The sequence below is a fragment of the Micromys minutus genome (genome assembly GCF_963924665.1).
Source record: "Micromys minutus genome assembly, chromosome: 9".
Lineage (NCBI taxonomy): Eukaryota > Metazoa > Chordata > Mammalia > Rodentia > Muridae > Micromys > Micromys minutus.
In genome coordinates, this window is record NC_137978.1 from 60,791,323 (window position 1) to 60,819,072 (window position 27,750).

The 27,750-nt window shown below is 51.4% G+C and overlaps 1 protein-coding gene across 1 annotated transcript in view; it reads left to right on the forward strand.

Moving 5' to 3' along the window:
* Positions 1–17,141, forward strand: part of CIROZ (ciliated left-right organizer protein containing ZP-N domains) — a gene marked incomplete at its 5' end in the record, with an annotated part of 29,147 nt that extends 12,006 nt beyond the window's left edge. The window contains 9 exons of the mRNA XM_080920964.1: positions 961–1,085; positions 1,292–1,435; positions 6,342–6,383; positions 8,034–8,171; positions 8,679–8,763; positions 9,747–9,943; positions 10,188–10,311; positions 14,742–14,923; positions 15,394–17,141. Of these exons, the coding sequence (XP_080777090.1) occupies positions 961–1,085; positions 1,292–1,435; positions 6,342–6,383; positions 8,034–8,171; positions 8,679–8,763; positions 9,747–9,943; positions 10,188–10,311; positions 14,742–14,923; positions 15,394–16,506 (2,150 nt within the window). The 3' untranslated portion in view covers positions 16,507–17,141. The remainder of the gene's footprint in view (positions 1–960; positions 1,086–1,291; positions 1,436–6,341; positions 6,384–8,033; positions 8,172–8,678; positions 8,764–9,746; positions 9,944–10,187; positions 10,312–14,741; positions 14,924–15,393) is intronic.
* Positions 17,142–27,750: the final 10,609 nt, after the last annotated feature.

Consider the following 27,750-nt stretch of genomic DNA (forward strand, 5'->3'; position numbering starts at 1 on the left):
TAAAGATAGCCTCGAAGGCTGCATACTCTTAAAAAGGAAAGCATGTCACCAGAGAGAGTCCCCCATATCCAGGCTTCGAAAGCTGTCTCCTGAAACGCTGTGTTCATCTCCCATCAGCTGAGACTTCATAAAAAAAAAAGACCTGAAAAGCAACAAGAGATAATTATGGAAACAGAAGAAATCTAAAGGCGATAATAAAGACTACCTGTAATCCCTCTGCTCCGTGGTATTCCTCATCCAATGAATGTTTACTGGATGGGCCAGAACAAAACAGATAAATACTCTTGGCGCCATGGGGCCGCCATTTGAGTGGAGGGCAACCTGACCATTGTTTATAGTCACTGAAGTTTTTCAGCCGGGGAAGGTGGTAATGTGGGATGCAGAAAGGCATCCTGGGAGTGGTGCGGGGTTTGGAGAGGGGTGATGGAGGCTCTGCTGGCAGAGACCTCGTTGACAAGGAGGTTTTACTTAAAGACTTAAGAGGGGTGGACCTAGCCACGCAGGTATCTAGAAGAGAGTTCTAGACTGAAGACTCAGCTCTGAGTGCACCCACGTGTTAGAAGTAGCCGTGTGGCTAAGGCAGAGGGAGGGCAGTCAGAGGCTATGTGCACTTCACATGGGTCTCTCTGAGTGGAGAGTGGAGGGAACTGTTGGCTCGAGTGGGACTCCGCGGGGGATGGGGGTGGGGAAGTAGACTACCGTGGGCGGAAGGAAGTAGGAGAGAAGCCAGGAGACAACTTCCGCAACCCAGGCTGGGCCCAGAGCTGAGAGGTGGCTGTCTGTCTGTCTGTATGTCTGGAAGAACCAACAGGCTTCTGTTGGCGTCGACGTTCCTCGGTTCTCTCTTTACCCGTTCCTGGCGCTCCAGAGCGGAGCAGCCTTGGGCTTATGTCTGGGTGTTGGCCACTCCTTACCTCCCCTCCACTGTTCTCCTAAACAGGTTGTCTGTTTCTGTCATAGGCACCAAGAGGGCCCCCAACCACCTGGATTCTCTTCTTACCAAATGTGGTTATCTCTTGCATCCTGCTCATGAGGGAGACTTCGTCTTCCGAGCGCTGTACTCTGGCTGCTTTGTACAGAAAGAGGTGGGTTTCAGAAACCGTTATTTGCTGTGCTGGGGTCAGAAGTCAGGGCCTCTGACCTGGGATGCCAGGCAAGTGTATATCCCTGAGATCCTTCCACTTGCTCCTTAATCACGCCCACTGTGAATAAAGGCCGACCTATAATTGCGGCTTGCTAACTGCATTTTTCTTCCTTTTATTTGCGCGTGTGAATTTTGCCTGACTTCCAGAAAGCAAATTATAGGTTGGAAATCAGAATGTTTCACAGACGGGCAAAGAGGTTGAAGCAGAGCGATCACTACATAATGAAATGTCCCATGGTCACGCCAAGGTTGGGCGAACAGAGCGTCCGATGCCATCCCTCATTCATCCAGGTAACACCCTGGGAAAGCCTGTGAGGGGCCCCGAGATGGTAGTGGGGTATCCTGGGCTAGCTTCCCTTCAAAAGGCCCAGGTAGATGACTGGTTCCTGAGCCTTGGGACATAGTCCAGCAAAACAGACAGCTAGAGACATGGGATAGGACCACTCTCTGCGGATCTTCGTAGTGTTGGCTGGGAGCCACCTTCCACTGGGCTTGTGAGCTATGACACCTACGTCGGGATAAGGGGTGGGATGAGTGAGTAAGTCTCTGAGGATGTGTTTTTTGTGCCATCCAACAATGTCAAACAAACATTGGTGCTTTTCTCTTTGGATTAAGGAATGTTGCTGGCTTGATCCTCTCGCCTCCCTGCCCCCATGTGTGTGTGTGTGTGTGTGTGTGTGTGTTTATATGTATGAGTTTCTTTCGAGTGTCCCGAGGACAGTGGGAGTCAGAGGGCAACCTCAGGTACCAGGTCTCACCTTTCACTTTGTCAGAGACAGGGTCTCTCATTGGCAGCAGACTCTCAGACTGGCTGCCTTCAAACGTCTTAGGGGGGTGTCTCTCAGCTCTGCCTCCTATCTTGCTGAAGGAATGCTGAGATCACAGACCCCAGCTACTGCATCTGGCTTTATGTGGGTTCTGGCGATCCAAATTCAGGTCCTTACATTTTTTTAAAGAAAGATTTATTTATCGAGTTTACGCACATGAGCGTGCCGTCTTCGTGCATACCAGAGGAGGGCATGGGATCCCATTACAGATGGGAATGGAACTCAGGACCTCTAGAAAAGGTCAGTCAGTGCTCTTAACAGCTGAGCCATCTCTCCAGCCTCAAGGTCTTTACATTTTTTAGGTAAGTGCTTTATGCACAGAACAAGTTCCACAGCATTGGGTCCTTTTTTTTTTTTTTTTTTAAAACCTAGGTCACATCAAAGACTTAGAGACATCAGTGTGCACAGTCCCAGGTTCTATACCCAGCAGTGAGGCCCGCTGGTTGCAGAAGTAACATCCCAACTGGAGAGAACACAGGCCTATGGCATATTCCAGCTGTGTGCTGTCACTGCCTGGTAGCATCCTTAGGCTCAAGATTCTCTGAATCACAGACAGACTTGGCTGGGGGCAGGGGAGGGTTTCAAACCCACAGCAGAAATGAGTGTGCTCAAGATTCTCTGAATCACAGACAGACTTGGCTGGGGGCAGGGGAGGGTTTCAAACAGAAAAGAGAGAGGATTAAGGAGCTCAAGCTTTCATTTCCTCAGAGCGGCTTCTCTTCCCACCCGCCCTGCTGTGTCAGGTGTGAATGTTGCTGCTTTGTGGTTTATTATTTGGGCACTAAGGATGGAACTCAGGACTTGGTTTCTATTAGACAAATGCTCCACCACCCAGCCACGCCCTTGCCCCTGCTTTGCTAATGCTGACCCATCTCACAGTAGGCGGGAGGTGCTGTTTACAGCCCCATTTTACAGAGTAGACAAGTAGGTAAAGAAGTGAGAGTTACCGAGGCCCCCACAGCAGGCAGAACGGGGCTCTGGGCCCGAAGTATAATAGGCCTTGGCAAGCTAGGCCAAACCTTCAATGAGCAGCTGCCCAGCCTTGCTAGAATTTTCAGCTTTTAAAAGAAAAACAGGACATCTATAGGTGTATGTAAAATTGCATCATAAAAAGCTGACTGTGGGCTGGGACAGTAGCCCAGTAGTGGAGTGTTTACCTAGCATGTGTGAGGCCCTTCCCTCAGCAAGGGAGGACTGTCTACTTTATTCATCAAACAGTAAGAAGCTGTTCACTTACGTTGCTACCAGGGTCTCATGGATCTCAGGCTGGCCTCAAACTCACTACGTAGTAGCAGAGGATGACCTTGAACTCCAGATTCTCTTGCCCGCATCTCCCAAGTGCTAGGACCACTGCTGTGACACTGCACCTGGTTTATGCACTAGTGGGGATTAAGTTATGGCCGCATGCATGCTAAGAGAACGCTGCCCACTGAGCCACGTCATCCAGCATCCAAAAGGTTTAACGTTCATCTTGTAAATGCCACATGGCCAGACAGAATGGTAAACTTAGATCAGGGTTTGATGGTGCGCTTCAGGAATCCCACACTCAGGAGGCTGAGGCAGGAGGATTGTAGGTTTGAACTCAGGATGGGCTACCGGGAAGAGCCTTCCAGAGAGTGGGCAAAGGTGCTTGTCGCCAAGCCTGAGTTTGGTTCTTGGAACCTGTGTAGTGGAAGGAGAAAAATGACTACCGAGAGTTGTTCTCTGACCAACAGCCACACACAAACTATGACACACGTAAACCGTGACACACACACATACAACTACCCACACAATACATAAATAACCCAAACATCCAAAACCCCAAATGCCCGGATTTGCCTGATGATATGAGGGAGGAGTAGAGGAGGGGAGGTTGGAGGGAAAGACCGGCTAATGACAACTACCTCCATTTAAGAAGCGTCTGAGTGCACGTACCAAATGTTAGGCTCTACGCTGGTGCCCAGTAAGCAAGCAGATCTGAATGGGAGTTAGCCTTGCCTGGGGCGGGGGTACAGTTCCACTGTCATCTGATCTGGGCTTGGAGGTGAGAGAGCTGAGGCAGGAAGAGCTGAGCAGAGGCTGGAACTCCAGCTCTGACCCTCCTCCCTGTACTCTTGCCTCTGGGCTTGTCTGCTGCTCGACTTTAAGGAGCAATACCTGAAGCCGAGGGACGTTTCCGTCCCATTGTGGTCATGTCAGGCAGGGCGTTGCTGATCTTAAGAGTCACAGGCCTCATCTTAAAGATCCCTCAGCATGGTATGGTCATGGTTTGACAGTCCGGGGCTGGTCACGTCTCTTTACACTGGCCTGTAATTCTAGGAGCAGCCACCAGGGGGACAAGTTTGCCTGTGTTGTGTAACTGTGGACAGAAACCCGGAGGAAAGCAGAGCTAGTAGCCGGCCAGCCAAGCACCCACTTTGTCCCTTTTGACCTGCCCAGATCCTCAGTGTCCTTCCCCAGTGTAGATGTTGGATTCTCATGCCTCTGGGTAGAGTCACAGAGAATCAGCTACAGGGGTACAATGGGTCTCAGGTGCCTCAGGCTCCTCCGTTCCCCCTCCCCTGGCATAAAACCTCACTACCTCATCCAATTGACTGATTCATTCCTGGTGACTTCTGCAGCCACTTCCATGGCTGCACCTTGAACTTGCATTAAGTTTTAATTAAAGCCGTTACACCAGCCTTGCCCTTGGCTAAATGCAGCTGTGGGCACAGGGCACATAGATATTTAATACTCTGCCTCTCCCTGCTGATGGCACAGGGTGCCCAAGGGTGTACCCGAGCCATGCCCTGCACACAGCGATCTGCGAGCTTGCTTAAGTGTGCCCACAAGCCCCGAGCGGGAGGCTGCGCAATAACTATTCATTGCCCTGGGTTAAGTGTGCCCAGGGGCACCTGTAAACTCAATGCAGTGATTAGCGATTGCTCCCAGGGAAGACTGCCCGAGGTCCTGCTGAATGTCTGCTGGCCCTAAATATAGTCTGCTTGTGGCCACTTAAAGGACATGGTGGGTTTGGACTGTGCACTGGATCCTACTTCCTTTTTGTTTCATTACACAAAACTGCTCCCTCCATGGGAAAGCCCAGCCCCCAGGGCTACCTCCTTGCAGTAGCACCTGGGTGTAGGGACAGGAGGGAGGCTTTGGTGGCTGACTTGGAATCCCTTTACCACCTCACCAAACCTCCGGATGTCTTCCCTATTCCTTCCTCTCCGCTCCCAAAGTGAAGTCAGTATCCCCAAGGTGAGGAAATTGCAGGCTCTTTGAGGGCTGTACTGAGCCCGTGGACAATGGTGGGGGCAGGCGGGCGTCTCTGAGGCCAGGGGCAGCACAGCTCAGACACTGAGGAGGCTGAGAGGATGGGGGGTGGGTAGCCCCAAACCCTGGAAGAATGGACTCTGTATAAATGGCAGAAAGGGATACAGCTTTAGGTGGGAGAGTTGCGAGGGGTCATTAGCGTTTTTTAGACTCGGTGTCCTTAACTTTAGGAGGAGGGGAGGAGATGGAGTCGCTCTGATAGTCTTGGTGCCTCAAGCTCCCTACCCACGCTTACAGCAAAGAGAAAGGAAGCGGGGGGGGGGGGGGGGGGGAGGTTAGTGGGGCGGGGCTGTAGAAGCGGAAGAGGAGATTTGTGAGAGGGATGCTCATTGGCTCAAGGCCCTCCCACCCCAGCCTGACAACCTGAGTTCCGTGTCCAGGACTCCACACGGTGGACAGAAACAGCTGACTCCCCTAAGTGGTCCGTAGACCCCTACACGCACACTGTGGCAGGTGCGTGCCCCACCCCCAACACTGACATAACAAGTTCATAAATAATGTAGTAAAGGAAATGTAGGTAACAGGACAGCCGGGCTCAGGCGGGTCCCTTGGCCACACCTCGCGGTTCAGGGGCTGGGAGAGACCATCTGTCCAGGATTGCCTGAGACCGTCCTTATTTTAGCATTGAGAGTTCTTTGTTGGGGAACTGGAGATGATTGGGCATTGGTGCCAAGGGCGAGCTCACTCTTCTCTCTTTGCTTCTTCTTGGAGTCCTCAGGGAAAGAAAAGAGTGAGGAAGGAATGGGAGCCTTGGGGGAAGATGAGGCAGGCAGGAGGACCTGGAAGAGGCCTGGGACCCACCTGATGTCTTGAACATCGGGGCCATGCTACACACACACACACACACACACACACACACACACACACACACACACGCACTCCATCTTGCCAGCTGTGCTCTGTGCTCCAGCTGTCCTGATGGCCAGGCCCAGAGCAGCAGCTGAGGCGACATTTCTCTGGATCTGTTGACACTTGAGTCTCAGAACATAATCCCCCCCCCCCCCCCGCTGAGGTAATTACCCACCTTTGCCCACAGCTTCCAGATATTCCTTCCTCTCCTCTCTGTTCTGCAGGTCTCTAGGCCCTGGCCTCCGCAGGGGAGTGATAGTGGACAGGTAGGTGTGCTAAGAACAATGTTCTGGAGGGTTCTGCTAGGATCAGAGGTAAGAGGTTGTCACTTCCGTGGCCCTTTTGTGGAGAGTGTTCCTGGACAGTGTGACCTTTGTGGTTCTGGGTTTTGGCAGAAGTGCACCCCACCCCCACCCCGCCTCCGTTTCCCTGCATGCAGAAGTCTTTTCCCTCCATGCAGAAGTCTGATGTTGTCTGGAAAAAGCCTTTTGGGATTCTGCTGGGGTAGGAAGCCTCTGGGTCCTGCTGTGCTAAGGTTCTCTCTGAAAGGTCCCCAGCCACAGGAGATGGCTCCTTTTTAAGGCCAATCATTCTTGGGGTACACAGTCTCTATTTCCCTTTCTGATTTTCTCCTCTCACTTTCTCCTCTTTTTTTTTTTTTTTTTTTTTTTTTTTGATAGAATTTTCACTAGGTAGCCCTGACTTGCCTGAAATTTTCTATGTAGACCAGGCTGGCCCTGATCTTACAGAGACCCATCTGCCTCTGCTTCCCGAATGCTGCCATCAAAGATGCATGCTATGATGCACAGACCTTCCTCTTTCTTTTTTCTTTCCTTTTCTTTTTTAAGATAGGGTCTCAGGGAGCCCAGGCTGGCCTTGGATTCACTAAGTATCTGAGGATGACATTAAACTTTTGGTTACATGTGTCTAGGTGGCTGAACTCAAGACGTTAGGCCTGGCAGCAAGCGTTTTTACCCACTGAAGCATCTTGCTGAGTGGGTGTGTACCACCATGACCGTTTTCTTCTTCTTTTAACAGTTCAGGGTAATCAAACCCAGGGTGTGTCAGACAACTGTTCTACCTATGTCTACCCCCCACGCCCCACCCTCCAGTTTTTGTTGTTCTGAGACAAGGTTTTACTATATAGCCCAAACTGTTACTTAACTCATGGAAAACTCTTTGCCTCGCACTCCCAAGTGTTAGGAATATAGGCACAAGTCACCATGTCACCATGACACCAGGAGTTTCTTCGCCATCTTAGGTATTCCCACAGCCACCTGGGAGGAGCCAGCCCCTCTTCCTCTGAAACCCCTTTGAGTCCTTGCATGCCAATAAAGTCCTGGGCTGCAGTGTGGTTCCTCCGTGCGTCTCTTTCATTACCAGGCGTCATCTTTATTCCGCATACCCCTTGCCAGCGTCCCACTCAGAGTGGCAATGGAAGCCCAGGACAATGGGGTGCCTGTCATGTTGGCCCAGACAGTACACAGGCTGAGAGGCTGGCCCTGCTCTTTGGAGCATAGCATGTTTTTTTCCTGCTCTAAGCATCCCTACAAGAAGAGGTCTGCTCCAGGGCTGGAGAGATGGCTCAGTGGTTAAGAGCACCAACTGCGCTTTCAGAGGTCCTGAGTTCAAATCTCAGCAACCACATGGTGGCTCACAACCATCTGTAGTGAGATCAGATGCCCCTTCAGGTGTGTCTGAGGACAGCTACAGTGTGTGTATATATAATAAATCTTTTTTTAAAGAGGTCTGCTCCCCTGAAATATAAGGGTATCTGTGTATAAGTAGCTGCCATCCTACTGATCTCTCCGTGACCCCGTTACTCTCTGAGTATCCTCCAAGTACTCATGCTCCTTGGCCCTGAGTGACCATGTCTCCCTGGTCAGATGGATTGTGATTTTGCTTTATCTCTTCAGACACCGTGGCTGCTGTCCCTTCGAGGGGAGCTGGTGGCTTCTCTGGAGGATGCCAGTTTGATAGGATTAGAGGTAGATATTGGTACCACCACGGCCACCATCCAAAGCCCAAGGCAAGAACTTCTTCAGAGGCAGGAGGTCAGTGGTGAACGGCAGGCTGTGCCAGGTTTGAGGGAGGGCTCTGTAGCCTGGCACCCCAAGGAACACCTTGTCACCCTGAAGGGCCAATTCACGTGTCCACCTGTGAGACTGGACAGATTTAGGCAGGCGGCTTTGAAAATTGGGCCCCATTAGCATAAAGTGCACCGCTCGGCAGATGAGGGGCTCCGGCAATCATGTATTCAGCGAGTCCTGATCATGGTGGCAGGAGCGTAATTACATCTCTTTAAATAGCCCAAAGTTGCCGTGTAAGAGAAGACGGCTCACATGACATTTGCTCCGAGCTTGCTTCCTGCTAAAAATATCCTGGCTAAATAATATTTCCTGGTTGCACTGGAGCAACAGGCCCTGGCCTGGAGTCTGACTGACTCTTGAGGCTTTGTTCAGGGATGCAGTGGAAGGTGGGGTGGATAGGAGAGGCACTTATGGAGACAACGTGCCTCTGGAAGGAACAGTGGCCACAGGGGGACCTTCCTGCTCCCCCAGGTGTGGAACACTTCCCTGGAGCTCCTGCCACTGTGGCTGGTGAGCGGCTCCTATGCCTACTCCTTCGAGGCTGCCTGCCCACTGGGTAAGACCCAGGGGTGCCCCTAACGACCCACTCTCTGACTTAAGCACTGTCTGCCACATTTGTTTTCTCCCCTCTGCTAACCACCTTTTCACCTGTCCCCCACCGCCCCAATCTGCCTCCCCTTTTCTTATCCTCAACCTCGGTCTGAGTAAGCCTAGTGGTGTGTGGAATGTGACGGTGGACCGTTCTCTCTATTGAGGGCTGCCGACCTGGGATCTAGAAACTTCCAGGGGCTCCAGGCAGGTTCTAGGGATGCTGAGGACAAAGATGGGAAGGGATCTGTGGTCTTAGAGGTGATACCCTCCCTTCCCTCGCATCGTGATACACTCGCTTCTTCATTGCCAAAAGTCTGGACTCTGAAAGTTTTCTGCTGGCCTCCAGGGGATTTAAATCCTAAAGATGTCACCATGCAGAGTTAGAGACCAAGGGCTTTGTCCTGTGTGGGCAGATGACAGATGAGGAGCCCTGCAGGTTTGATTGGCATTTGATCATGAAAAAAGTTTCCGAATGCGAACTCTGGGGAGTTTGGGGGCCTTGGGGAATGTCCTTGCCAAGTCCCTATACAACTCCTGCCCTGTTGGTATTATTTGAAATATCTTTATTTGGAGACAAATGCTTTCATTTAGCAACTGCAGAGTCGGCTCAGAATGTCCCTGTGAGAGGGCTGACACAACGAAATTCTCGCTAAAGTGTACACTACTGATGAGCCGAGTTTCCTAACAGCGGCATCAATTGGAAGGGGCTGCAGGCCCACGGAACCCTGCTCCTGGCACCTGCTTTTCCACCGACCTTCCCAAATGACAGCATCCCCTGGGAGCTAGGCAGGATGACCTTTCTGTCCCTTCTCTCTTTCATCCATGAAGGCGTGGTCTTGGGACCAAGTCCCAGTGTCAGAGTCAGTTGAGTAATGTGTGGGGCTGGTCACAGCCATGTTAAGGCCCCGTGCACCTGTAACTCATTTTCTGGGTCACTTGTCCTTCCAGTGTCCTCCCAGCCAGGGTCGGAGATCTCGGTTCACATCCCCAAGCAGAGACTGGGTCTGGTCAAAAGAGGATCCCTCATTGAAGAGTCTCTGAGTCCCAGGTTCCTTGAGGTGCAGCAGTTTGACACCTTCACGGTGGCTGAGGACAGAGACTTTGTGGTTGTCAGCATACCAGCGTCTCAGCTGCTTCAGGACCAGGTCAGTGTCCTAAGGACACCACCATGCTATTCCCCCAACCCCGCACCCCGAGCTTCCTACTTGGGCTACAGGTAGAGCCAGAAGTCAGAAATGCAGTGAGCAGGACTTTGTGGGGCTGGCTGGGAGGTGGCCTCTTTGTTCAGATCCGGGAGGTTCAGCTTGGTTTTGGAGGTGGCCCCAGGGGGACAACCGTAAGACATAGGTACATCTTGTCACATGTAACCAATGCCTTGCTGCCCTATAGCCATGCCAAGAGGCCAGAGAATCCCCAGGGACACAGGCTTTCTACAGGGTGGATCTGAGACTGGACTTTGCAGAGATGGTCACCCCGGTACACTGGACGGTAGAGAACTTTTTCCAGTGTGTGGGTAAGTGTGCATGCGCATGTGTGCCCGCGTGCATGGATAAGGAAGTCGAAGGTTAATATCCAATGTCTACCTTGCTCACTCAACTTTTTTTTTTTTTTTTTTTTTTTTTTTTTTGTGTCTCACTGAACCCGGAGCTTACCTGTTCAGCTTATCTGATCAGTTCGAAAAGTTTAAGGATCCTCCTGCCTCTGTCTCCCCAGTGCTGGGATTATAGGACCATACTGCAGCATGGAGCTTTTAAAAACATTTGTTTGTATGGGTTTTTGTTTGTTTTTGTTTTTTCTTTTCTTTTTTTTCTTTTTTCTTTTTCTTTTCTTTTCTTTCTTTTTTTTTTTTTTTTTTTTTTTGAGACAGGGTTTCTTGGTGTAGCCCTGGAACTTATTCTGTAGATCAGACTGGCCTTTGAACTCAGAGACTTGCCTGTCTCAACCTCCAGAGTGCTGGGATGAAATTGTGTGCCACCACGGCCCAGCTTCTCCTCCTCCTCCTCCTCCTCCTCCTCCTCCTCCTTTTAATTTATCTGTACAGGTGTTTTGCTTGCATATATGTCTGTGTTCCATATGTGTATCTGGTGCACATGAAAACCAGAAGAGGATTTCTGATCCCTGGAACTGGAGTTACAAACAATTGTGAGCTACCATGTGGGTGCTAGAACTCTCTTCACTCCCTGGCTTTTTCCTTCCAACAAGGGAACTAGAGATCCTGACTCAGGTCCTTGGATTCTGTGTGGCAACCACTTTACTGATTGGTCTATTTTTATTCTGAGACAGGGACTTAGTGCGTAGCTTTGGTTGGTCTTAAGCTTCCTCTGTCACCCTGGTATTGGGTTGGCACGCATGTGCCTGCCACTTCTCTGAACGGTGTCAGAGGTTTCGATTTTGTTTGTCTTGTGAGATAGCCAGAGATCACTTGGTCCAGGCTGGCCTTGAACTCACCACCTAGTTAAAGGTCACATCGAATTTCTGGTCCTTCTGCCTCTAGCCCACAAGTGCTGGGATTACAGGCTTATGGAACCACATCCAGTTTATAAAGTACTGGGGACCCAACCGGGGCTTCACGTATGTTAGGCAACCACTCTCCCCACTGAGCTACATTCATACCTAGTTCCCACCTCAGCCCCCCCCCCCCCAGTTTGGAACAGAAGGATCCCAGAGTCTGTCTCTGTGTGTGCTCCAGTTCTTTGGGCCAGTCAGTGCCTCAGACTCCTTAGCAGAGAGCCGAACACTTTGCAGTGCAGCCTGTATCCACGGGGATGCCAGGTAAACACTGGATGTTCGAACTCTGCACAGGATGCTGCGATCCCGTCTTTAACAGGGGTGGGGTGGGGGGTGTTTGGGGAAAGCCAGGCTACCAGAAAACCTGGTATTCACACGTGCAAAACCACCAGGAGCAAAACCCATTCGAATCCAGCACGAGGAAATACACATAATTCACAAATGATGTCAATCACTTTCATCTCAGACTTCCTAACTGTCCTCAATAGAAGACAGACGGTAAGGAGATTGAACTCAGATGTTAATAGTTCAAGAATGCCCCGTTACCAGGATATGATGTCTCGGTGCTGCATAAAAATGTAATTATATTCAGAACTATATTTAAAGATTAAAAGGGGGGACTGCCTACCACATCTAGCCCCAAACTTGGAATTAGAAACAAAGACAAAGCCAGGATGGGTTTGGGGGTAGGGAGGAGCGTTAGGACGGGTCTCATTCAAACCCGTCTGCTAAAAATGGAAATATTTCTCAAAAGTGTTTTTTTTTTTTTTTTTTTTTACATGTTTTCGGCTGCTTTTGTTTTAACAGATTCCTGCGGCACTGATACTGATTTTGAAAGGGAGGGTTGGAACTCTACCCGGCCAGTATGCAGTAAGCACTCAGAGGCCACCAGATGGGGGTCTCTCCAGCCGCCTGTGAAGGGAGATAAGAGAGTCTCTGGGAGGGCAGGTGGACTCAGTGGGAGGTGCTGAGTATGAGCCGGACTTTGTCCTGGCCTCTGAAGGGTAGGTAGGTTCTTCTCAGGGAGATAATGAATAAAATACCAAAATAGCAACAGCAATAAAAAAAAAATAAAAACATTTTAGGAAGATTTCTTTTTCCTCCCTTGGAAGATTTACATGGGGAAAGAATGTTCCCTTTCTGGTTTTATTAATTTCATATCAGCAGCCGGAATGAATCTCTCTCCTCCCCGGTTCCCAGCGCACCTCCCCTGCAGTTTCTAGGGCTTTCTGTTCTTTTTATAGTCTCTCCGCTGAGTTCCTGACTTGCCCAGCAGTCTGGAAGCCTGGAAGTCAGGAGCTGCTGTGTCTCCCGCAGTTTTTCTTTTTTCCCACCTTGCCTTTAGTGACCCCCGAGTGAGTGCTTGTTAGACCCAGTTTTCAGCAGGGATTTTTCACAAGGTGCTTTTCTTTTGTGCCTTGTGAGTTAATGTGAATGGATTGTCCAAGTGCCTATGGTTATGGAGTGGTCCTTTTAGATTTCTTCTTCCTCCTCCCCTCCCTCCTCCTCCTCCTTCTCCCTCCTCCTCCCTTCTCTTCCTCCTTCCCTCCCTCCTCTTCCCTGTTCTTCCCCCTCCCTCCTCTTCCTCCTCTTTCCTCTTCCTCCTCCCTCCTCCCCCTCTTCCTCCCCTTTCTTCTCCCCCTCCTCCCTCTTCTTCCTCCTCTTTTCTCTTCCTCCTCCTCCCTCCTCCCCCTCTTCCTCCCCTTTCTTCTCCCCCTCCTCCTCCCTCTTTTTCCTCCTCTTTTTTTGTGTGAATGCCTGTTTTGCCTACATGTGTCTATGTACCATGCTTGTGCCCAGTACCCTCAAAGTTAAGATGAGGTGACCAGGTCCCCTGGAACTTACAAATTACAGGTGGTCATGACACACCACATGGGTGCTGGGAACTGAAGCCAGGTCCTCTGAAAGAGCGGCAAATGCACTTAACTACTGGGCTGTCTCTTCAGGCCCAGGTTACGGATCTTTCTTAAGTCACCCTCTTCCCCCAAAAAAACCAAAACCTAAGCAGTGTTTAATAGCCAAGCCTGTTTCAGAGGCAGCTCTTGAGAGCAATGGAGTAAGTGGGGTACCCAACCCCAGAAAAGACAGTCGAAGGTGTTGGGGGGCTGTGGCTTCTGAAGCTGAGGTGAATGCGGGGAAAGTGGCTCAGCAGGGAAAGGTGCTCAGTGCCTAGCCTGACAGTTTGAATTCATACATAGCCCCACATGGCAGAAGGGAAGAAATGACTCAGGCAAGCTGTCCTCTGACCACGTGTGGAGACAGACATGCCAAGTGTGGCCCGTGTGCTTCCCTGTAATAAAACTTTAAAGTTTATGATTGAAAGGGCCTAGAGGGAAGTGTCCATAGGGGTTGGGTAAGGCATACAAACCAGTGAGGGTCTGGACTCCCAGGGCCCAGGGCGAGGGTGATACACCGTATCAGTGGAGGCAGCAGGAGCAACCGTACTTCTCTAGAAATGATAGGCTGGCTTCCCTGGAGATGCAGCTGAGAGATTTGTTGTAAGGAGGTGGCCATGGTGGCAATGTCTGTTTATTTCTCCATGTGAAGCTGTTTATAAAATGCGTGGTACCACATGCCTGTGATCCTACCTTTGGGGTCCCAGGTCGGAGGAAGGAGAGTGAGTTCAAGAACAGCCTGGGCCACCTATGGAAATCCTGTCACAAGCAGCAACATGACAACATCCCTACAGAGTCTAACAGTTTTAACAACCCTCGAGCCTGAACCAAGAATTTTAAATTTGCTACTTAGCATGTCCGGGGGATGCTACCAGTGTCCGGTACCCAGAGGCCAGGGATGCTGCTGATCCTCTTAAAATGCACAAGATGCCCTACCCCACAGGACAACATGGTCTGGTCTAGAACATCAACAGCACTTGGGTTGACTAACCTGAGAATGGGAAGACAGAATTACCCAGTTCTGATCAATTCTTGGGCTGGGCCAGTCAGTGCATTGTATCTCAGAATAGGAGATGCCTCTTGTGCTGAAACCATCTGGTAACATCAAGACTGGTCTTTGCAGAAACTTGGATGTACAAATTCTAAGCTTGTTAGTTTTTGAAATGGAGTCTCAAGCTCACACTGGTCTTGAACTTGCTACTCAAGGTTGACCTTGAACTCTTGATACTTGGTCAATACTTTCTGCATTGCTGGGGTTACGGGTGTGTACCACCATACTAGCTTAAGCCATGAAGGCTAGAGCTTGCTGGGCAAGCATTCTGCCAACTTAGCTGTATTTTTAGCCTGTACAGTTTAATTGTAAAGGCCCATGAGAATCACCTGTGAAGACATCTCCTATCCCAGTGCCGGGCACTGACCACTAGGCTTCTGTTCTGTGGGAAAAGGGATGGACGCTCATGCTTCATGGCCGGCATCAGGAAGGCTTTCACCTCCTTGCGGGGGTTGGGGAGTGGCTGACCTCTGTTTTCCATTTTGAAAGGATCGAGAGAAGAATTGCTTGTCTCAACAGCCACACCGAGGACTACTCTTCCTGCCCTGTCCCCTGGACCGCAGACTACGCAGGAAGAAACACCATCCACTGCCTCTTCCCAGCCTCAGACTCCACCAGTGGCTGCCCTGGGGGAGCCCCCTGAGCATCAGCCTGCTAAAGAACCCACCAAGGCAAATCCACAGTTGTGTCCTCTGTGTGATGTGCCCCGGCCAAGAGTCTGGTCCCCATGAGGCAGTGACAGCCTTAATTGGGCCTAAGCCATTTCTTACTAGACCAGTCATTCAAGGACAGTCGCACTCTGACGCCCTCCCCAGCCACTCCTCACCAGTCACATTTCTTTTTCAAATCCAGAATGTTTCCCAGGGAATGTGGTGACCCAGAGCACTCCCACCTGAGGAGTGCTTTTTACCTTTTTACCTGCCTTCTCTGGCTCTCAGCCTTTCTGTATCTCGATGTGTAATCTGAGGAAGCAACAGTAAGACAGAAGCCATCTTCACAAACGGGGGTCAGAAATGGAGGAATGCTCCCATAGTCCAGTAGCTAGAAGCCCAGCCTGAGGCCAGTGGCCCCATATTATTCCTGCAGGGTGGCGAGGGAGGGCCATATGCTTTTATTTCTGATGCCTTTTCTCTCTCTGCAGCAGGAGCTAGCGGCGCCATTTATGGGAATAACTAGACCTGCAGGAGAAGGCAGGGTATCGATGCCTTCCCCCTCCTCCAGGGCAAGGCAGGAACACCATGGTCCTCAGTCTCCTCCAGGGAAAGCAGACTTCAGTCCACATCCGCAAACTCCAGCTACACTCTCCTCAGACCACACTGAGGTTTCCCAGGCTGGCCCTGGCCCTTCACATCTGGTCTTCCTGACTCCTGGCTCCCTGAGCAAGCATTTGTCTCCAGCAATTCCCTCTTCTCCACGGCCTTCCTGGCCATCTGATGGGCCCCAAGTGCTCCCGAGTTCTGAACCATCTGCTACGCTAGCTGAAGTCTCAAGAACTGTAAGAGATGAGCAAGATTCTGTTCAGCCACCAGGAAGTCCCTTCCCACCGGGAAATTTGTCAAGTGAGACTGTGAATTCAACAGAGTCAATGGGGTCCATACCACAGGAGCCTGCCCACATCAGTGAGGACTTTCTGCTATTGACCAGGCCCTTCATGAGCAGCCTGGCTGAAGAGGGGTTGATTTTCCACCATGACCCCAAGAGACCTCAGGAGAGACCCATAATCGAGGCTGGGGAACCTCTGCAGAATGACCATGATCCCTCTGGAGAGGAGACCAGAGGGTACCCAGACCTGCCAACCTCAGAACCAAGCCAGGAAAGGAAAGGGCTGGGGACAGATGCCACACTCGACACTTCTAGAAGGAGGCAGCCAGATGCCAGGGCCTATCTGGGGACCTCAAGTCCAGAGCCCACTGAGAGGCTCAGAGAGGGCTCAGCAGCTCTCCAGACAACACTTCCCAAGGGCCTTCTGGCTTCCACTTTTGAGAAGCCTGCAGCCCCTCCTGAAGGAGGTGCAGATAGAATCCTAGAGCTACAGTCAGCACCTTCCTGGCCTGAGGGCTGGCATGATCTGGGGACTGCACACACAGCCAGTCCCCTGCCCTCACATACCCAAAACCTTCTGGCTCCTACAGAAGTCATATTTCCCCCCTCCGGTGAGCCTGGAAACACCCTTCCTAGTGGTCAGGAGTCAGTGGAGTCTAGGCTGGACCCCGTTGCTGACAGCCATCAGCCTCCTGAACTTGAGTACATGTGAAGGGGTGCTTTGAGAGGCCCCTATGCTGAGCCTTTCTGGAGACTTCAGGGGTGAGTCATAGGACTGTCCAGGGAGGGGAGCCCAGAAGAAAGAGAGGACATGGTTTGATATAGTCACACTTCCTTCAGGACATCAGCTGGGACAGGACAAGAGCCCTTGGCTTCCTTGAGTGGGTCCAGCTGTGTTTTACATCTTCTCTCACTGTTAAATCCTGGGAGGCATCTGGGCAGGGTGCTGCCCTATGGTTGGGCTCACCCATGTCTAGGGCTCTGGTCTCTACTCTCTCACTTGCAGGGCACTAGCCTTTCTGAGCCTTAGTTTCCCCATCAATGAATGGAAGTGATATTAACTCCTCCCCAGTGTGTTTATTGATGGTGGTGGGACGGTGCGTGAACAGGGATCAGGTAAAGTGTGGAGCCCTGCCCAAGCATGCCGGGAACCCTAGGGGAAGAAGATGGAGTGGCCTTGCTTTGCCTCTTGTTCATCACGTCCCGTGGTTTCTATGGCAGCAGCTGGTTCCCTTCTGGCTTGGCTAGACCCGTTGACCCGCAGTGACCCAGAGCTCCCAAACTCTGTGGCCCAGAAGCCCAGCTGTGGCCAGGCACAGTGACCCCGGCCAGAACCCCACTCTGTGCCTTGCCCTCCCCACCCCCAGCCGAGGCCGACCTGTGGCTGGAGGTGGGATTTGAAATGCAGCCAAGATGAGGAGGCCAGCAGCAGTACCAGCCCAGAATGGGAACTAAATAAATAAATAAATAATCAGGGTTGTCTTGGCTGATAAACGGTCCCTACCTCGAAGATGACTCCCCCCCCCGTGTGTGCCCCCCTTCTTCCTCCTTCTCCGGGCAGATCCATCCCAGGCAAAGGCTTAATAGCCCCATTTAAGGCTTTTCCTTTTCACCACGGAATTGAGCTGCTTCTGCCATTACAAGGTTTTCAGCTTCTCTCTGAAATCAAATTACTGACTCCATTTAATTTTTTAAAAGCTCAGATGATTTCCCTTCTTGATTCTGAACCGTGACTCCAAGGCCAGCTCTCTCTTCTGCCCCCCCCCCCCCACTACCAGGCACATCCCCTATGGATAACTGCTGCCCAGGGATGGTGGCCCTCCTGCCAAGGCAAGCCTGACACCTAGAGGGGGAAGCCAACAGATGGTAGCCCAGGTCCCACATCCTGGACACGTGGCCGTGTGGTCTCGGCTTCCCCTGGGTCTGTAAACTCACAGGAGTCCAGGGAGCCCACAGGACACACCTTCACAAGATAGATCAGTGGTCAGAGCCCAGACTGATGCTCTGGGCTCATGGTCATTCTGCAGGGCTCCACTCTTGCACTACCTTCCAGCATGTGTGTTTAGGACTCCATCCCTTGACAGATGTCTATGGAGCCGCTCCTCTGTACCAGGTACTGTTCCAGCTCCAGGAGGCCCCTTAGACAGAGAAAAGTCTTGTATTATTGTGTGTGTTCTAGGGGTGGAGATGTAATAACCACAAGGGACAATTCCAGACATTTCCCGGTACCCTGAAGAGAACCAAGCAAGCGTTTGGGTCAAGGGTTGCTTTGAGTGAGAGTCAGAAAGCACCAAGGAGAAAGAAGGTCAGAGGCAGACTCGGAAAGAGCCCAGGAGTCAGGCACAAGGTATGGTGTCACAGGCCTGTGAATCCAGCGCTCCGGATGCTGAGGCAGAAGACGCTCAAGGCCATCGGAAGCTGCAAGATGAGACCCTGTCTCAAAAAATAAGAATGAGCAATTTCTCTCACCGTGAAAAGGAAAGCAATATCTAGGTGAGGTCATCTAGGCCAAGTGACAGAAATGACCAGGGTGCAGGGGGACAGAAAGGTCACTGGAGAAGGTATTTAAGCCGGATGTTGTCTGTAGGGTCTGAATGTCTTGAAGGAGACTGAGTTTCACTCTGACCTCAGCAGGTATCTGATAAGGTAAGCACCGTAGGGGACGAACGGCCTTATGCAGATGCTTTACAAAGGTGGCCATAGTCGGGGGACAAGCATAGGAGCCGGGGGAACAGGGGCTGGCTGGTTCAGGAACTGCCTGTTCTCCTAAAAGGAAAGCCACTCCCCAGGTTGCTTCTGTGCGGTTCCTGTGTTGTAATGGGTGAGACATGGCTGCCGTCTCCTGTCTTCACCCTGGCTCAGTGCAGCCTCAGGGAGTCATTTTGTGCCTTCGATTTCTCTGCCACTCACCCCTCCACATCTCCAGTTCTCCAAGGCCACCTAGCATTGGGACATCACAGACCGGGGCTTAAGCACACCCAGAAAGTTCTGTGAACCTCTCTCGGGCTCTTTCCCAAGTCCTCCGTGTGTTGTGCCAACCTGCGTGCTTGGATACCAGACAAAGGGAATGGAGTTAAGGAAGTCATCAGGCCTGGAGTGATGATGTGGCTCAGGAGGCAGAGAACTTGCCTAGCATGAGGCTCAGGGGTTTGATCCCTAGCACTGCATACACTGGAGATGGCTGTGCACATCTGGAATCCCAGCACACCAGATGTGGGAACCTCCTTCACGCGCCACATCTGAGACAAGCTTGTGATAAAAAAAAAAAAAAAAAAAAAAAAAAAGACTATACCTAAGGCTGGAGAGATGGCTCAGTGGTTAGAGCACCGACTGCTCTTCCAGAGGTCCTGAGTTCAAATCTCAGCAACCACATGGTGACTCACAACCATCTGTGATGAGATCTGGTGCCCTCTTCTGGTGTGTCTGAAGACAGCTACAGTGTATGTAATAAATAAATCTTTAAAAAAAAAAAAGGACTAGATATCTAAATACAAATAAAATAATAAAAATCGCTATGAATGGTCCAGCAATTCGCAAAACAGGAAGAGTCCGGGCATAGCCTGGCCTGGGCTCTGGGTGCTCTTTCCAGCCAGAACAAACAATAGGCAGCTGTTTCTTTCCCCTCAGCTCACTCTCCTCATACTCTCAAAGTGGGAAGTCTTCTTTAATTAAAAAGCACTCGGGGTTCTGTGAAGGACTCCCGTTCTCTTTTAAGACATAACAACATTGGCTCTGTGACTCCCCCTAACTCTTGATGTACCAGGGCCAGAATGGTACCCATGACCAATTCTGGGGCTGTGGCAGGCATATTCAAGAACATCGACCCTGCCTTGGGGACATCTAATTTTCTTGCCGAGACCTCCCAGGACTTGTAGGCATCTGTTTATGCCTGATACATCTGTGTGCCGTGACATCTTGGAAGAGGGGTTCTGTGGGGTTGGGGGTGGGGGTGGGGGGTCTTAGCTAGCCCAGCCTATTCAATGTGATTAGATATCACTGGGTCCCTTGGGTTCTAATCTCCTCAGTGACTGCAGAGTGCAGTCAGTATGCATACACACATGGTATGTCTCCCTTGTCCGTTCTGTGCAGCCGTCAGCACAGCTGGGGAAACCCTGGGTTGGCCTCTGTGAGTACCAAGCCTGTGGCTCAACTCTCAGATGTTCGATGCTTCCCGAGATGGCTTCCTGTCACGGCATACCCTTTTAGCGTCGGCTGCAAGTCTCTGTTGGGTATTTGAATCTTACTTAAACTGGAACTGTAGTTATCAACTCAGTAATTCTCCAAATTACCAAGTAACCAGAGAGGCTGTGTGGTGGTAGGGAGGGCTGTCTTCTGGCTGTGCAGGGCCCAGACTTGCTGAGCCTGGACTCAGTACGGAGTGTCTGGAAGTCGTGTGGCTGGAACCTCTGACCTAGGATAAGGCAAGTCTGTTGCTAGAAATGAAGCCACTGGGCAGGGTCTGTAAGCCCTAGTTGAGCCCAGGCCTTTCCATCTCCCTGTAAGTGCTTCTTTCGGATCTGAGTTTGGTGGTGACGATGGTGGTGGGTACTGTGGGCTGCTAAGGTTAGGAAAGCCAGGCAGGATGACAATAGGGACAGGAGGTCGTTCTCATGTGCCCAGCCAGGGGTCACTTTTCCTTTTCTCCATAGTCCATCTCCTTCACTCCTCCCCTTAACCTCTGATAGACGTTCAAGGACAATCCTAAAACTCACTGTGTAACAGGATGATTTCAAACTCCCGATCCTTGACCTCTACCTCCCGGGTTCTGGGAAGAACCATCCTGCCATACGCCATTCATGTAAGGCTGGACGTGGAGCCGGAGGCGTCGAGCGTGCTAGGTGAGAACTCTGCTAGCTGAACTATGTCTCAGCCCTATCTGCTCTCCTCAGCCCCCCTCTTTCCTCTTTGGAGAACCAGGGTGAGCCACCCCACACCCCAGCACTGTGTCTCTCAGAACTCTACTTCTCCTCAGCCAGCAATGTCTGCATTCCCTGGGAAATTGCCTGAAACACAAATCACTAGGGTACTTTTTGTTGTTTTGTTTTGAGACTCAGTCTCCTGTAACCCCGGACTCTCTGGAGCCCCCTGTATAGCTGAGGCTGCCCTTGAATTTCTGATTCTCCCCCCCCCAACACCCCCTCCCATTTTCCTCTCCCACCTTGCTCAGTTTAGATATGCAAATCGTTAAATTTGGAATGTAGCTCAGGTACCACAGTCTAGCCTCGGCCACTGAAGCAGGGAATGGACCACACCCCAGATGACAGATCAAAAGATTCAGTAGGCGAGGCTGTTAGTTTGCATTCTAACAAGACTTCCAGAGGATTCAGGTGCTCCATTGCACACAAGACAAATGCTAGAGAGAGAGAGAGAGAGAGAGAGAGAGAGAGAGAGAGAGAGAGAGAGAGTGTCTGTGTGTGAGTGTTGGGTACCCTCTAAGTCAGAGAACTCCCCCACCTCTAAAACAAAGGTGATCTTCTGTTTCCAAAGCCTTGCCACCACCATCCTCCCACAGTATGCAGAATCACCCCTTTAAGAAAGAAAGAAATGACTATTCCCATTTTATGGATGAGGAGACTGAGCCTCACAGCCCCATCCAAAGTCACATAGCTGGAAAATAGTTACTCAAGGTCATTCACCATGGACTTCTTATTCTTAGGCAAGGAATCCTTCCTTCCAGCACACCTTGAATCTCCAGAATTCTTTTAGAACCAAGCAAAGGAACTCGGGTCCATTGGCCAGAAAGATCTGCCTTCCGGCTTTCTGCCCAATTTCCAGTTGCAATCACAAGAGAGAGCATCCAGGAAGCATAAATTCTGCCTGGCAGTTGAGTAAGGGCTCTGAAAGGAGTTACACGTCAGGGAGATGGGACTTTATTTCTCAATGAAATAGCCTTTTTATGGCTAGAATAAAAGTGCCAGGGGAGCCTAATGCCAGGAAGTAGCAAGCACATTTGATAAACTCCTCCAGCCAGGGCGGGGCCGCTTGGGAACTCGTGGTAGAGGTCCCCACAACTCCAGTGCATGTTCCTCTGCAGATTCGAGTCCCGGGAGGAATCTCGGCTGAAGGGGGAGGTGGGCGTGGGGGCGTCGGTCCTCGTGGCCCTTCTGGACCGGGAGCCTGCAGCTAGTTAGAGTGGAGCTGCAATGTGGAGAGCAGTCAGCAGGGGGCAGCATAGCACACCGTTCCAGCGTTGACCTGTGGCTACTGCAAGGGTTGGGGGCTTGGGTATGAGGGCGTCTCTGGGTGCAACCCTCCGAAGAGGTCAGCAGTAAGTCTTTCTCCTCATTTCAGCCTTTCTCTACAACCGGTTCATATCAAAAAACAGTTTCCCACAAGCGGGAGACCGTTCCCTCATCTAAGCAATAGATGAGGTAGGGTTTCCCTGTCTTGCCCACCCTCTGGCTGTCTTCTAAGCTTCTACAGGTTTATCTTTGGACTTGACTAACCCGTTGGCTTCCTCCCAATGGGGTCTTTCAGATGGTCTTAACGTGACTATGTGCAAATGGACAGGGTTGGGAGGGGGCGCCTTCTTAGTCCACGGGGGCGCGAAAAAAAATTCTGAAGGGCAAAGAAAGCAGGGAAAACTCCTCATTTGAGTGTGTGTGATTGGCAGGTTTACGGCCTCAGGAAGGTGCGTGGTATTCCGCACAATCAAGTCATTTTTAAAAATAATCTCCCTGCTTAGGTCGTACACGCTGCTAATTGCATTTTAATAAGTCTCTTAAAATCTTGCCATATTTTTTAATATCCTAATATTAGGTAAGTGATTGCGGGGGACACTGGAGGGCACGGGGAGTTTATGTAACAGAGGGAGGGCTCTGGAGAAGCTGGGGGCTGGGAGTGGCTTCCAAGTGGCCTGTGGTGTGTGTGTGTCACATAAGGGTGCCTGCACTTGTGTGTGTGTGTGTGTGTGTGTGTGTGATATTGAGGGCACAAGTGTGTGTCCGCTCAGAGTGTATCCAGGGCATGCATCCTCAAGACCAGCCAGCCATACTTTAGTGCCTTTTTTTGGCCACTAAATCAAGAATCTTTGAAGGAGGTAGATCGCCGCCCTCCCCCCCACTTCTTTTTTATCTCCAAACTGGCACAAATCTGAGGAGACCCCTGACCAGCTTGTCTTTCCCAAGACTAAACCCCCTGGGCTCAGAGAGAGAGGCCACTTAGCAAGACAGAGGACTCAGGCTTGTGAGGCCAAAGTGCAGGCCATCCTTCCTTTTTCAGCCCCAGGCTCTGGGCTGTGCCCCGGGAGTACTGCTCTAACCCTGCCCTGATCGATCACATGAGATGTACTGGTGGGCAGTTTTCCTGTGGAGCTCTTCCCAGAACCGGGAAATTTTTGCTGACCCCTTTGCCCTAAGTGACCCTGTAGGGTGAGTGTTCTTAGGGTCTTGGGGTGGACTCAGCTGAGAAATAGCAGAGATGGTGTCTGAACCTACAGTCAGCTCCTGTTAGTGGAGACTCTCTCTCTCTCTCTCTGGGTGCACACACGCACACATATGTACATGAATGAAGGTGTCTGTGGAGGCCAGAGGCATCAGATAAGCAGGGTCTGGAGTTACAGGTATATATAAGGCACCTGCTGTGGGTGCTTGGGACTGAACTTGGAGCCTTTGGGAGAACAACCAGTGTGCTCTTAACCACTGTGTGGTCTCTTTGGGCTCCCCACCCCCATCCTTTTTCTTTTTTAACCTGGGTCTGATAATCTAACCCAGGTCCTCACATGTGTGATGCAAGCACTTTACCGACTGGAGCCAGCTCCCCAGCCCCCAGCAGAGAGGCTCTTCCTGTCTGGACAGAAAGATGAGTAGGGGTTCCAGGGACGTCTTGTACAGCCAAGGATCCAGGCCTGTGCACACCATGAGACGATCCCCAAACTGTCTGTTACCACAGGGCTGGCTCCTCAGACTAAAGTCAGTATCTACCATATTCCATCTCAGAGGCCTGGAAGGACCCTGCTGAGGTCACCGGGCCAAGCATTGTAGCTATTCTTTGGACTAGTGGAGGTTCCTGAATGCCTTTTACTGGCCCTGGCCATCCTCCTGCCTCCTCCTTATCCACAGCACCAGCCCGGGTGGGAGGCACATGTTGAGCGAACTTCTGAACAGGAAGTCAGCGTCCAGGTCGGCCCGAGTCCCTTTTCATGTGGTTTCTTTAATCCCTCGGGCTGGGTTTCAGAAGCGTTTTATAGTTTCAGTTTTACAAAGCTACGCTCCCTTTAATGTTAGCGTGTTCAAGAGGTGGGGGGAGAGGGCTTCAGTCAAAACATGTGTGTTCTACACCAGCCAGCTGCGGGGCCGTGCAGCCCAGGGAGGAGAGACAGCAATGTGGCCTCCAGGCTCCCGACACGGGGCCTGGATGGACGGGAATGACATCCACTGGCCTCTCTCACTAGCTCATGCTTACCTGTGCCTGGTCCTCACCATGGTCAGTAGAGCCAGAATCCCACCTCTCTTCCCATCTGGGCAGGAGGAGGATGCTGTCCTGTGCTTTCACACCTTGAACCTTGATGCCCAGCATCCCGAGGGGGGGGTTACTTAGTGTCTTTCTCTTACACAGACACAACTTAAGCGGAAACAGCCAGGAAATGGTCCGTTTGAGATGCGGGTTATATCTGAATGGTCTCATACACACAAAACACAAATACGTAACTTTTCTTTTTCCTCTTTTTGGTTTCCCTGGCTCTCCTTTGTAGGCTAGGCTGGCCTCAAACTTCATAAAGATCTGCCTGCCTCTGGCTCTCAAAGGCTGGGACTAAAGGTGTGTGCCACCACACCTGGCAAAAATTACATATACATTTATTATTTATTCATTATATTATTATTATAAATAATAAATAAATAAATAAATAAATAAATATATGTATTTATTCAGACACACCAGAAGAGGGCTTCTGTGTCCATTACAGATGGTTGTGAGCCACCATGTGGTTGCTGGGAATTGAACTCAGGACCTCTGGAAGAGCAGTCAGTGCTCTTAACCGCTGAGCCATCTCTCCAGCCCTATATAAAACTTTTAAGTAAAAAAATTACACAATTGTCATGCATGTTCTGGGGCAGTCCCCTTCTCCAGAAAAGAATTTTTTAAAAATTCTTTTTATTTTCTTTTTGCTTAGTTTTTGTTTTTCAAAACAGGCTTTCTATGCGCAGGCCTGGGTGTTCTAGAACTCACTGTGTTGGCCAGCCTGGCCTCAAACTCATAGAGATCTGCCTGCCTCTGCCTCCTAAATGCTGAGATTAAAGGTGTGCACCACCGCTGCCTGGCTTAAACTCAATCTTTGAAAAACTACATTTATTTATTTATCTGTTGCCAGCAGGGGAGCAACGGGTGTACCAGGGCATAGAAGTCAGAGGACAACTTGCAAGAGTCAGGTCTCTATTCATCAGGTGGGACCCAGGGAGTCATGACATTAGACTTTGGGGTCTGAGTCCTGGCTTACATCCTGGCTGAGCGGTTGCCCTGGGTGCGTGTCAGGGTCTCAGGGCTTCCTGAGTCTTCCCACTTGTGACATGGGAACAGGAGTGTCCGTGAAGAGACAGTGAGGCAAGAGAGAGCTAGCGTCAACTTTGGGTCGTTTAGAAGCCTGGGAGCCTTGTTCTGAGCCACTTTCTGACCCCAGCCTTTGCTTTGTGATGGGTCCTGCCTTCTCCACGAAAGGTAGGAAGAGCTGGCACAGATCTGCTGGGAACAGGGCCTGCTTCCCCATGTCCAGTGTGAGGACATAACTATGTTCTGGCCTGGGGTGGTTGGCCTATAGGAGGTGCCAGGGGCCCTGGTCTGCGGACGCTGTGCTCCTACCAAGGCACCTTTGCTGGCCCCGAAGTTCTATGGGCATTTCATGATCTCCTCCTGCTGTTTATACCCAAGAGCCCTGGGCACAGTGTCTGCTCCGAGTTTCCACCCTCAGCAGCCAGCCGCTGCCCACTGCTCCTTACCTCCCTGGTGGGGTCTTGGGGATGAGCGCTGTTCCTGGAGCTGGTTCCCTCTCCTCAGAGGCCGTAGGTTCTGAAGTAATAATGGCTGTGGTGGATGACAAGGGCAGATCCTTCCAATGTGACCGACAGAGCGGAGCCCTTGACACATTTTCTGTCTGCCTTGTGTCAGTCGCTCAGAGGGGATCTAGAGCAGTTGCCTGGCACCCGGTAGGCCCTCAGGAAGATTTACTAGTCTGGAGTGATGGTTCCAGCAATCGAACAAGCCTGGGGACCTGAGTTCAACACCTCCTCCTCCCGTCCCTAGGCCCATGTGAGTCTTGGGAAAAGCTGGGTATGGCGAAGCGCCTGGAATCCCAGAAGTGGGGAGGTGGAGAGAGCGGGACACCTGGGGTTTGCCAGTCTAGCCAAATAAGGAAGTTCAGGTCCAAACTGGAGATCCCATCTCAAAAAGTGAGCTGGAAAGTTAGGGAGACGCTGGCCTCTGCGGGCACGCGCACATGCGCATACAATTTGCTGAAGTACAGAGGCTGGGAGGGTGGCGTAGGCGGGGGTGGGGGGGGTGGGGGATGGGGGAGGTGGTGGGGGGTGGGGGGGTGAGGGAGTCGCGGAACACCGCCCTTCTCCTGTGTTTCTTCTCCAGCAATGGCTGGTAAGGTTGGGTGTTGGGTCACCACCCGAAGCTGCTACCAGCGGAATTATGGCACAGGTCTAGGAGCCACACCTGATGCCTTCCTTTTGGGCAAGTCTGTCCACTTACCCCCCTCCCCCCAGCCACCCAGGGGAGAACTACCCCGGGGCACAGGGCCCCTTCTGTCCCCCTCCCTGGGGCAGTGAAGGGCTGGGTGCTGGCCCTGCTACAGCTGCTTGGGGCCCAGGGAGGAGAGAATCAAAGGCAGGCCATGTGGGCCCCTGCTTTCATCTCAAAGCTTCAAAGAGGTGCAAACAAACCCTGTCCCCATGCCAGGCGCTGCTGCAGCAGCTCGGCTGCTTACAGCTCCAGCATGTCCTTCCTCATCTCTCTTCCTTCCCAGAAAGAAGCCAGGGCCCAGATCCTGGTCCCTGGACACCCAGAGGGCCTGGACTTCTGGCAGAGCAAACAGTACTAGGCAGGGGCCACGGGGCAGGTCTGTCAGGCACGGGCTGGGGGGGGGGAGGGAGGAGGGGTAAGGAGGACGGCGGAGGGGGGGCAGGCAAGGCGACCGAAACCCTTCTTCTCACACTTTCTCATTGTGGGCAAGGCTGGGATCTGGGATTCACACACTCTGAATAGAACCTTTCAGTCAGGAACTGCATCGCTCAGGGTGCTGGTCATGCGTGGTTGCTGAGCACCTGGGGTGGCGCTAGACCAAATGGACATGACCACCCCCCCCAGACTGCAGAAGGGTGTGGCACAGTTTACGGGTCACTCTAGTTCCCACTGAAATGAAAACAATGGGCATTATCAGGGTTAAAAAAAAAAGTTAACCAACAAGGTCACTCTTTCTCCTTTAAATAAGTGACAAGGATGTTGAAAACGGTCCCCGGGTTCCTCTGGGAAAATGCAGCTCCGGGTTGCATTCCCATTCTGCAGATGAAGGGTCTGAAGCTCAGGGGTTTTTGTCACGTGGCTCCCAGGTGATGCGCAGACAAAATCTATGGATGGATGGGTAGGTTGGTACCTGGGGCAAGATGTCTAACGCTGGCTTCGAGGGAAGACACAGACGAACCCTAGTCATGAGCAGACTCTGGTCCAGAGCTTGGTGGATGTGACCGTAGAACCAGCTCCCAAGTCTCTGGGGGGCACTTCCGGCCTCCGAAGGGATAGATGACCCTCAAGAGGCTCTGGGGTTCAGACCCTGCTGGGTTTCGATGCTTCATTTGAGGCATGATCTTGGATCAGGATTTATTTATTTATCTGTCTGTTAGTTTTGAGGCAGGGTGTTGTGTAGCCCAGGCTGGCCTTAAGCTCCCCACGCAGATGAAAGTGAACCTGAACTTTGACCTCTGCCTCTGCCTCCCGAGAGCTGAGATCTTAGGGAGGCTAT